At 40.7% G+C, this 12,500-nt stretch overlaps 1 protein-coding gene across 1 annotated transcript; it reads right to left on the reverse strand.

Moving 5' to 3' along the window:
- Window positions 1–169: 169 nt before the first annotated feature.
- Window positions 170–12,465, reverse strand: LOC112835049 (uncharacterized). The gene is given in 4 exon segments (XM_073898345.1): window positions 170–349; window positions 352–1,595; window positions 11,464–11,695; window positions 12,343–12,465. Coding segments are annotated over 3 exon segments (1,386 nt in total). The 5' UTR covers window positions 11,564–11,695; window positions 12,343–12,465; the 3' UTR covers window positions 170–307.
- Window positions 12,466–12,500: the final 35 nt, after the last annotated feature.

Consider the following 12,500-nt stretch of genomic DNA (forward strand, 5'->3'; position numbering starts at 1 on the left):
GATCCTCTGATGTAGGATAAGAGCTGAGCACTGACTGAAAGCCTTTCCACACTCAGGACATTTATATGGTTTTTCCCCAGTGTGGATTCTCTGGTGTTTGATAAGGTCTGAGTTCTGGCTGAAACTTTTGCTGCACTGTGTACATGGATATGGTTTTTCTCCAGTGTGAATTCTCTGATGAAGAATAAGGTCAGAACTCTGACTGAAAGCTTTCTCACAATGATCACAATGATAGGGTTTTTCCCCAGAGTGCACTCTCTGATGTTTAGTGAGGTCTGAGCTTTGACTGAAACTTTTATTGCATTGGTTACATGCATACGGCTTCTCTCCAGTGTGTATTCTTTGATGTTTAACGAGGTCTGAACGACGACTAAAACTTTTAGTACAATCACTACATGGATAGGGTTTCTCTCCAGTGTGGATTCTCTGATGGAGAATAAGATTTGAGCTCTGACTAAAGGTTTTCCCACACTCATCACATTCATAGGGCTTCTCACCTGTATGAATTCTATTATGTTTAACAAGGTCTGATCTTCGACTAAACATTTTACTGCACTGGCTACATGGGTAAGGTTTCTCTCCAGTGTGAATTCTTTGATGATTCATGAGATCTGAAAGTCTACTGAAGGTTTTGCTACACTGATTACATGGATAGGGTTTCTCTCCAGTGTGAATTCTCTGATGCAGAATAAGGACTGAGCTCTGATTAAAAGCTTTACCACATTCATTACATTTATAGGGTTTCTCTCCAGTGTGGATCCTTCGATGTTTAATAAGGTCTGAGTTCTGACTGAAACTTTTGCTACACTGATTACATGGATATGGTTTCTCCCCAGTGTGAATTCTCTGATGCAGAATGAGATCTGAGCTCTGACTGAAGGCTTTTCCACACACATCACATTTATATGGTTTCTCCCCAGTGTGGATTCTTTGATGTTTTATAACATCAGAACTCTGACTAAAATGCTTGTTACACTGGTTACATGTATAAGGCTTCTCTCCAGTATGGATTCTCTGATGCTTAACCAGGTCTGAGCGCTGGCTAAAGCTTTTACTACAATGACTGCATTGATAGGGTTTTTCTCCTGTATGGATTCTCTGATGGATAATGAGATCAGAACTCTGACTGAAGGCTTTCCCACATTCATCACATTTATAAGGTTTTTCACCAGTGTGGACTCTTTGATGTTTAATAAGGTCTGAGCTCCGACTGAAACTTTTAATGCACCAAGTACAAGGATAGGGTTTCTCCCCTGTATGAATTCTCTGATGCAGAACCAGAGCTGAGCTCACACTAAAGGCCTTTCCACACTTATCACATTCATAGGGTTTCTCCCAGTGGGTTCTTCGGTGCCTAATAAGGCCTGTACTCCAAGCAAAGCTTTGCCCACATTCATCACAGTTATTCTGTTTTCTTTTAAGGAGATTTTGATTCTTTTCATTTAATTTATCCCCCAATTCATAGAATCCTCTGCATTCAGAATCCTGGAGAACATCATCTCTGGGGTTGCCAGACTCTTCAGGCAATGGTTCAATTTTTGTTGTAATTTCCTCCTCTGAAGTCACCTCTCCAATCTTGGTCTTAGTCTCACCATCTAGAATAATAAAAAATCCAAATGGAATGTATTCTCCATACCATAAGAAAGCTGGAGGTGAAAGAGATCAGTATTTACTTATAAAATGCTGTCACAATATCAGAGTGCTCCAAAACACTGAAAATTATCCTCTGAAAGAGCAATTAGGAAGAATCAATAAGTAATGGATCATAATAATCATTTATTGAAGCAGTTTATCAGGTATGTTCTATATATGTTTGTCACAGGAGATCTGGGAATACTGAAACCTACTCATAGTAATTATGAAAGTGAGACTAAATTAAAGCCGATCCACAAGCAACTTATTAACGTAAGTAAGGTAAGCAATATGAAAGAGTACTTCAGGGACGGGGGAGAAGGAGGAAGCAGTGGGAGCCTGGCTGTCCCTGGGAGGACCACCAACCAGGCTGATCAGAGGCTACTTTAGGGGAAAGAAAGAAACAAGTATCAATGTCCAGGAATGGTAAGGACAGAAACCTGAATTTTCCAAAAATAGGTCTATATAATCCCCCAACTCTTTTGTCCTGATTATTACAAGGAAGTGGTTAAGAAAATATGATCCCATTTTAGGAAGAGCCATATTCAGTAACCAGACTTCCTTAGCAAAGTGTATGAACCAGGAAAAGGTTAGGGAGGTGGGATCAGAAATCTCTTCTGAGTTGAGTTTTGAGGAGGCCATTCCAATGCTTAATAATACCAGATGCCTGTGATGGTAGGGAATATGGGGGCTCCGCTGAAATTCTTGACTATCAGCTCACTGTTAAATGGTATTTACTATAAAAGGCATACTATGGTCAGACTGCAAATGGTCTAGAGAGCTGAAAACATGACACATTAATTTCAAAGGGAAAAGGAAAAAAAATATGGCTCCAGCTGGAGGCTTCTTCCCTTTGCCAGAGGCAAAGGCACTGGAAAAAGTAAAGTACATGGGTAAATCTACATGTGTACTGACTGACTTACACAGTATCAGTGTCTTATGGGGTTTACAATAGAGAGAGAATTAAAGTACATGGCAAAGATAGCACAAGAGGATGGAGGTAAACAGAACCAAAACATTGTAAGATCTTTGAATTGTCCTATAAATAACAAATTAAGATAAACTGTAATGAATCAAACATATATGCTGTAATTTCTTAGGCAGTCTTTTTCAACCAGGGTTCCACAAGGGAATAAAACAAAATGATCTGAATGACCATTTTCTTAATTCTCCCCAAAGATGGTACACAGCTAATGCTACAATAGATGTACAGGAGAAAAATTAATACATTAATTATAAGTAATACCTTAGAACATCGGGGCTTAATTTCTCACAGAATCACATCTGAAAAAGGCTACGAGGTAACGATTAAATAATAAAAGGGTGTATAAAAAATAAGCTAATAGAGAAAAAAATAGAAAAACAAAAGAAACTGATAATGTAAAATTAGGGATTAAAGGAGAAAGAAAAGAAACAAACGATGGGATTAATAAAAAGAAATACAAAGACAGTACATTTAAATCCAAATATCAACTATGTTATATGACATTTTTTTTTTTAAAGATTTTATTTATTTGTCAGAGAAAGAGAGAGAGCACACAAGCAAGGGGAACGGCAGGCAGAGGGAGAAGCAGACTCCTTGCTGAATAAGGAGCCCAATGCGGGACTTGAGATCATGACCTGAGCTGAAGGCAGACACTTAAACCTACTGAGCCACCCAGGCGTCCCTGTTATATGTAAATTAACTACTCCTATAAAAAGCAAAAGCTAACATCATACTTAATGGTTAAACATTGAATGCTTTTCTCCTAGGAACAAGGGAGCAAAACAAGGATGCTCTCTCTTACTACTTCTATTCAATACTATACAAACTCTATTTAGTTTACTAGCCAATGCAACAAGACATGAAAAATAAATGAGAGATACAAATAAGAAAAAAGTCAAACGGTCTTCACTTATAGACTACACAATCATGTATATAGAAAATTCTAAAGTATCTCAAAAAAGTTATTAGACCTTGTACATGAGTTTATTAGAATATACAAAATCCAACTGTATTTCAGTATACTAGCCATGAAAAATTAGAGCCTAATTTTCTTTTTTGTCAGAGAAAGACAGAGAAAGAGCACAAGCAGGGGGAGAAGCAGGCTCCCTGCTGAGCAAGGAGCCCAACACAGGACTCGATTCCAGGACCCTGGGATCATGACCTGAGCTGAAGGCAGCAGCTTAACCACTGAGCCACCGAGGCGTCCCTAGAGCCTAAAATTAAAAATATTTTTTAATTACACCAAAAATGAAATATTTAAAAACAAATTCAACAAAATATGTGTAATATGTTTATTAATGAAAACTGCAAAACACTGCTAAAAGAAGTTAAAGAAGAACTAATAAACAGAAATATATGCCATCACTTGTGGAGAAGAAGATTTAATATTGTTAAGATGATGGAATTCTTCCTAAACTTCTCTATAGGTTCAATGCAACCCCAATCAAAACCTCAGCAGGCCTTTTCATAGAAATTGACAAACTGATTCTAAACTTTATGTAGAAAGGCACAGAAGAGTCTAAACAATTTTGAAAAAGAAGAACAAAATTGAGAGAAGTTACACTACCAGATTTTAAGCTTTATTATAAGGCTACAGTAATCAAGGTAGTGTGGGATTGCATAAGGACAGGCTATATATTAATGAAATATGACTGAGTACATAAATAGATCAAACATATACATAAAACTGACCATCAGCAAAGTTGCCAAGACAATCAATGGTGAAAGGACAGTCTTTTTTCAACAAAGTGTTAGAACTGGATATAACAATAACACAAATTAAGCCTCTTTCCTCATGCTATGCACAAAAATTAACTAGAAATGTAATATAAATCTAACCATAAAAACTAAAACTATAAAATTTCTAGAAGAAAGCAAAGCACAGATGACAAAAGTCAATACACAGAACTGTGAGAATATAAATTTGTGTTGTTTAAGCCACCCAATCTGTGATACTTTGTTATGGTAGCCCTAGCAGGCAAACAGAGCATGTTTTTGAACTATATACATTTATGGAATTATATCACATATATTCTATGATCTGCTTTTTTTTTGCTCAACATTGTGTTTGGAAGATTCATCTATATTCATGTGTGTAACTGCAGTCTATTCATGTTCACCACTATAGTGTGACATATAACACAATTTATTTACCCATTCTCTTTCAATGGACAATAACATTTTATTTCAAATAATGCTGATATCAATCTGCTAGTACATTTATCTTTATGCACATATGCAAGTGTTTCTCCAGGTTACATAAACTTAGGACCAGAACTGTTGGGTCTTACTGTTAAGTGTATGAGTTCACATTGCCCTATAGGCTAACCAATATTAAGTCTATTCTCTTTTTAACCCACTGCAACCAGGCTTTTATTTCCTTAACTCCATCAAAACTGCACTTATCAGAATCCCTAATAAGCTCTACCTTGACAAATCCAGTAGTCAATTCTCAATCTTATTCTGTATTTATCTGACATAGTTGATTACTCTCTTCTTAAAACATTTGTTTTCTTCTTGCTAACTTACCTTTCTCCTATTCTCCATAAAACAGAGTGATCTTTTTTTAAAAAATATTTTATTTACTCATTTGTCAGAGACAGAGAGAGAAAGGGAGAGAGCATGAGCACGCACAAGCAGGGGAGTGGCAGGCAGAGGGAGAAGCAGGCTCCCTGCTGAACAAGGAGCCCAATGCAGGACTCAATCCCAGGACCCTGGAATCATGACCTGAGCCAAAGGCAGACGCTTAACCCGACTGAGCCACCCAGGCATCCCTCGAGCGATCTTTATATGTTATTATCATGCATAAAATGCTCCAGTGGTTTCCTATTACACTGGGAATAAATTCCGTGTCCTAACTATGGCTTAGAAGGTTCCATCTGGTCCCTTCTCTCTCTGCTCTCATTTCATTCCACCACCAGCCCTATTTCCTGTCTACCCCTGACTGACTCTGCTCCTGCTACATTAAAGGGCCTCTGGCATTTGCTATTCCCTCTGCCTGAAACACTCTTCTCTCAGATAGTCATATGGTTTGTTGTCTCACTTCCCTTATATCTCTAACCAACTGTTACTACCTCAGAAAGGCACAATACTTGGTGAGCCCTGAATTTTTGAGACAACAGATACCATAGTCGAATGCGCTGAAATGACCAATATTAATAACTTGTAAGACTGTTATCTTTGAGTGAGACTCAAAATTTAAAAAAGGCTTTGCAGAGGTCCAGGTTGCAATGCAAGCTGTCCTGTCACATGACTTTATTAACCAGGATAACCAATGGTTAGAAGTGTCTGCAGGAGTCAGGGATGCTGTATTAAGCCTCTGGCAAGCCTCCAGAAGAGAACGTCAGTGAAGTAAGGCCATACTCTCTTCTGCCAACAATTTTCTAAGTGAAAAACAGACATTGGCTTGCTCTTGGGCACTAACAGAGACTTAATGCTTGACCACAGAGCACCAAATGACTATTATAAGCTAACCATTGTGAACTAGCTATTTGATTCATCAAATCATAAAACTGGACATACAAACCAGCATTCCATTATAAAAGCAAGTGTGGAAGACAAATAAATTCCATGTGCTCGTGATGTGGGTTGCCATAATACCTTTTCCTATTGCTCCACTAATCCCTTCCCCATAAGCTGATATTCATGGCCTAATGGGAATGCCCTTTTACCAGTTAACAGAGGAGGAAAAAGTACAGAACTGATTTATAGATGGGTCTGCTCAGTGTGTGGACACTAGCAGAAAATGAATCTTTTACTTAAACCCTGACTCTGAGGTGACCTGAAACATACTGGTAAAGGCAAATCTTTCCAGTAGGCAGAATTTCAGATATACACCTGGCTGTCCACTTTCATGGAAGGCAACAGAGCCTAAGATACACATCTATATTGATTCATGGATAATGACTAATGGGTTATCTGATTAGTTAGGTACCTCAAAGAACAAACTTGGAAGACTAGAAATAAGGATTCTAGAAGAAAATTATGATAGACCTCCTAGGATGGGCAAAGAATGAATATATTTGTGTCCTATGTGAATACTAACCAAACGGAATCCACTGTAAAGAAGCCTCTCAATCAGATGGACATGGTGATCCATGTTATGAATGTCAATCAGCCTTTTTACTAATGCTTGCCCAATGGACTCATGTATAAAGTGGTCATGGCAACAGGAATGGAGGCTATATGCGGGGTCAACAATATAGGTATCTGCTTATCAAGGCTGATATGCCTATCATCGCAGCTATGTACGCATGCAGCCAATTGCTGGGACCAACACTGAGCCCCTCATTTGGTACTGTTTTCTGGAGAGGAACTAGCCCACAACTAGGGGGCAGATTCATTATACTGGCTCCTTCTATCATGAAGAGGGCAACAATCTGTTTTCAAAGGACTAAATATATAGTCCACATACAAATGTGCATTAACCTAAGAGAATGCTGTATTTATTACAATGGTAATTCTATACAATAATGCCTCCAAAGGAGTAGTTTTACAGGGAAGGAAGTACAGCAATAAGCTCACACACATGTAATTCACAGGTCTTATCACATGTCCTATCATCCAGAAGTAAGTGGATTTCATTTTTTTTTTAAAGATTTTATTTATTTATTTGAGAGAGAGAATGAGAGATAGAAAGCATGAGAGGGAAGAGGGTCAGAGGGAGAAGCAGACTCCCCGCCGAGCAGGAAGCCCGATGCGGGACTCAATCCTGGGACTCCAGGATCATGACCAGAGCCGAAGGCAGTCGCTTAACCAACTGAGCCACCCAGGCGCCCTAAGTGGATTTCAATAATAGTGGAATGATTTACTGAAGGCCCAGTTACAGTACCAGCCAGGCAACAACACCCTAAGTTTGGGGTGCTGTCCTACAGGATGCAATATATGCCTTAAACCAGAGGACAATAAACAGTGTTGTCTTCTCTATGGCCAGAATACATGGGTATATGAGTCAAGGGGAGAGGAGTAGTAATAATGTCTCTTTTTACTATATAACTAATAGTCCATTTATATTATGGATTATATTATATTATATTCTTAAAGATTTATTTATTTGAGAGAGAGTGAGAGCACATGAGCGTGTGTGCACATGTGGGTGGAGGCAGGGGAGAGGGAAAGAATCTCAAGCAGACTCCCCACTGAGCAGGGAGTCTGACCCGGGGCTCGACCCCCTGACACTGAGATCATAACCTGAGCTGAAATCAAGAGTTGGATGCTTAGGGTGCCTGGGTGGCTCAGTTGGTTGAGTGACTGCCTTCAGCTCAGGTCATGATCCTGGAGTCCCAGGATCGAGTCCCGCATCAGGCTCCCTGCTCAGCAGGGAGTCTGCTTCTCCCTCTGACCCTCCCTCCTCTTATGTGCTCTCTCTCTCTCAAATAAATAAATAAAAATCTTTAAAAAAAAGAAAAGAGTTGGATGCTTAACCAACTGAGCCACCCAGGTGCCCCTATATTATTTTTAATTCCTATCCCCATAATCTTGGGCTTAGTGGGTTTGGGGTTCTGGTTCTCAAAGAAGAAATACTTCTACCATGGAACAAAGTCATGATTTTGTTAAATCTGAAGCTGAGACTGTCTCCTGGCCATTTTGGGTTCCTCAAGCTGCTGCACCAACAGGCAGAGAAAGGGTTGCTCTACTGGCTAGGATGACTGATACCAACTGCTACTGGGGAATTGGCCGCTGCTACATAATAAAGGCAAAGAACAGTAGGTGTAGAACTCAGACGATTCAATGCGGGTGCTTCCTAGTTCTCTCATGTCTAACGGCCCAGTCAATGGTATGCTGAAATAACATGGAAGAGACAAGATCATCAAGGACTCAGATCATCCAGGAAAAAAGGTTTACATTACTAAACTAAGTAAAGAACTCTGCCACTGAGATTCTGGGAGAGGGTAGAGGCAATATGGAATGGGTGATGGAAGTAGATAGTTTGTGAATAGCAAAAACTGTAGCAGTGATTTTAAGTTAATTATGCCTTTCCCCCCTTTACTTCACTACGTTATATGAAGAGCACCAGTGGCAGTGAAGTTTCATGTTTCAGGTGAAATAGAATTTAATTACAAGTCAACCTGCAAGGATATGGTAGCTTAAGAGCTTAAGAAAAAGATATGTGTTGGGAACATGATAAACCAAACAAAGGACAAAAGTAAATATTATAGGTTAAAAGGGGTGGACTGTAATGGGATATTCTCCTTTTGCCCTTCTAGATCTACTGTTCATGTTGCTCTGTGCTCCAAGAGGTTGATACTAGTTTTTGGACTGCAGCACTTGGGACTCTGTGTCCTCTGGCTTGCAATTAGATTTGGCCCAAAGAAGGAGGAGAACTGTAGAGTGACCAACTATCCTGGTTTGTCCAAAACAGACGGGGTTCTTGGGATATGGGACTTTCAGTGCTAAATCCCAGGGAAACCGGGATGAGTCTTCACTCTACATCCCGACTCCTTTCTTGCTGGGCCAGGAGTTAGAAGTAATTGTGTTTCTTTTAGCAAAGGCCATGGCTCCAACTGGGCAGCTCTACCCTACAGCTATACTCTCCAGGATCTAGTAATCAGTCTCTCCCTTTGTAACATTAGGCCTAAAGGTAATAACTGCTTATCATTTTTTTGTCCCAAAGCTGTACTCTATCCCTTATTAATTTCTGTAATCCTGCCCATCTTCTTCATGAAACCTTGAATTATCCAATTTGAATGAACCATCTGTTTCCTGCTAGAATCCTGACTGATACATCCTGGTTTATTTCCTTCGTAATGATTATCGCTCTCTGATACTCTACCATATATTCACTTATTTCCTGTTTCCCCCACCAGAATGTAAGCTCCTTAAGGGCAAAGGCTTATCTGTTCAGTTCACTGCTATATGCCCAGCACTTAGAACAGTGCCCAGCACAGAGCAACCCCTCAATAACTAACCATCCTATATGGTCAGCAATAATTAATAAGCTATAATCTGATTAACTAATAAACATGTATCAACAAGTGTTGAACAGTTGATTAAATTATTTGAAGGATACATTAATGTTAGTGACTATCTCTAGATGGTGGAGTTGTAGGTTATTTAAATTCCCATTTTGTGTCTTTCTATATTTTATAAATGTACTTTAGTATAATTAGATTACTCTATAGTAACAAAATGTTCTTTTACACACACTCTAAAAGACACAAACACATGCAATATGTATATTAATTTATATAAAACTGCAAAAAGGAGACCCAATTCTACGTAATTCTCAGGAAAAATGAGAGCTAGATGTCTTAGAATAGATTCTTAAGCAAAGACAAGTTCTAAATACAGAAGAGAGAAACAAAATAAAATAAAGACACTTCAAAGCTATAAAGAGGCAGAAGATCTAGAGTAAAAGAAAATGACAATAGAAGGTGAATTTCACAGGCAAAATAGCAGCAAATGGGAGGACCAAAATCAGAAAACAGCAAAATATGATGTGGAAATGAGACCCTGTGGAACACCTGAACAAGGGTGGGATTAAAATTATCTTACTAGGGGCACCTGGGTGGCTCAGTTGTTAAGCGTCTGCCTTCAGCTAAGGTCATGATCCCAGGGTCCTGGGATCCAGCCCCGCATCGGGCTCCCTGTTCAGCAGGAAGCCTGCTTCTCTCTCTCCCACTCCCCCTGCTTGTGTTCCCTCTCTCGCTGTCTCTCTCTGTCAAATAAATAAATAAAATCTTAAAAAAATAAAAAAAAATAAAATTATCTTACTAAAAATAACAGTGGCTACCATTTATAAAGAACTTACTAACAGCCTAGTCTGTGTGTAGAGCTTTATAATACTGAAATATCATTAGTGCTCGTAGTGTTTGTTATAGTAGTAATGGACCCCAATGAATCGTATCTCCAAATACCTATATCCTTGTGTAGTTCTCTTCCACAATGACTCTGGAACTGGTCATGTTGATTTGTTTTGGTCAATATAACACAAACATAGGTTAGAAAAGTGCTTATGCTTCCCAAGGCTTGCCCTCTCTCTGTATGGGAAACTGGCTGTCCTGTGAAAAAGTCTGGGCTGGACTGCTGCAGATGGATGACCCAAGCCATAACCAGCACCAACAGCCAGACATATATGACTGATACTCACACCCTGGCCCTAGTTGAGCCACTAGATGACTGCATGAGTGATCCCAGACAAAACCAAGAGAAAAACTGCCAGCAGAACCCAGTCCAAGCTGAGGACCTACAGAACCATAAGAAAATAACGTGGTTTAAAAATGTCTGATGTTGGGCTCCTGGGTGGCTCAGTCGTTAAGTGCCTGCCTTCGGCTCAGGTCATGATCCCAGGGTCCTGGGATCGAGCCCCGCATCGGGCTCCCTGCTCCGCGGGAAGCCTTCTCCTCCCTCTCCCGCTCCCCCTGCTTGTGTTCCGGCTCCTGCTATCTCTCTCTCTGTCGAATAAATAAATAAAATCTTTAAAAAAAACAAAACAAAACAAAACGCAAGTAATTTACTGAAGCTAGTACATGACAAAACTAGTATTTGAATCCAGTGTCAGACTCCAAAACTTTTAACTATGCCCCTACAGTACCTGAAAAAAGACGACCTGAAAAGATTTTAAAGGGAAAATATCAAATACTGACAGACTGGTGATAAGGTGATTATAATGAGAAAAAATGGGTAACTGGGTCCTTAAGGAGAGGAGGGAACTCCATGAGAATTTGATTGCCAGAATTCACAATAAAGCTATGTGACTCTGCTTGCAGCAGAGATGGTACTGCCTAACACAGTGAGGGGTTGGCAACGAAGAATACCAATAGCACTGGAAGACAGTAACATAGCACCAGTAACAAACCTCCCACCACCTGTACCCCCTAAGAAAGATATAATACACTGCTTCTCACCTGACAGAAGGTGGTGTTCTTGAGATTCATAATTGAAGTGGATCTCCATGGGCTGTAACTGGACACTTGGCACCTCGGGGAGCAACTGCAGAATTACCATTTCCTTAGTAAGCTTTTCTTGTCCACATAGGAGTCTGAAACCTGGAGGCAACGGGGCACCACTGGGCTTGGAAGGGAATCATTGTGGAGACTGGAGATATAATTTCTGAGACTAGACCACCAGAAACAACCTCTAGATAATAAAAGAAGTGGAGGAGAAAACAAAATCTCATTTAATTTCCAAGTGGTTTTCTCACAGAATTTATTAAGCTTCCTCCCTCGTGATGAGGATCAGACATTAACCCTTTTGGGCATGTATTCTCCATTCCAAGGCTAGAGACCTTCAAACATAATTGGGGGTAAATGCTACCGAAATAAGGACGTAACTGGGATGATAAGGCTGGGAAGGGCATAAGATTTTGTTTCAGCGGTTAACGCCGTATTCGCTGCTTTTCCTACACCAAACCGACACGACTGGTCACCATCATTATCTTTCTTTCCCTCCTTCCCTTCTTCCAGCACTCGCACATTCAGGTTGCTCTTTGCCGGCACGCTCTGCTGATCTGCGTGGATGCATCCCCCTTCCTGATTCCACATGCCCACAAAGTTTTTGGTGTTCATTCGCTGAAACTAAGGCCGCGCAGGCGCTGACCGGTACCCAAAGCGCGCTAGGCCAAGGACCCACCTTCCCCAGGAGCAGCGCCTGGGAGCGACCCCGGTGGCCGGGACTCTCCATGGACTCAAGAAAACCCACAGGGTTTCCTGGCGGCGCCGCAAGGCAGCTCAGGAAGCGAGATCATCCTAGTTCCCCGGGCTCCCGTGACCCGATAGCACCCATACCTCGACGTGTCCTCCAGGTCGCTGTCGAGCCTCACAAGCTGCGGAACTGCCATCGCTGCGTCCGCTCTAGGAAGCTGGGAGGATTGCTCAGCTCTATGGCGCCGGGGGAGGGGGGGCGGGGGCGGGGCGCCCGGGCGCAGGCGCGAGGGGGCGGTGGC

This window comes from Callorhinus ursinus, unplaced genomic scaffold (genome assembly GCF_003265705.2).
Source record: "Callorhinus ursinus isolate GAN/ISIS: 27379988/994484 unplaced genomic scaffold, GSC_fseal_2.0 scaffold11, whole genome shotgun sequence".
NCBI classification, from domain to species: domain Eukaryota; kingdom Metazoa; phylum Chordata; class Mammalia; order Carnivora; family Otariidae; genus Callorhinus; species Callorhinus ursinus.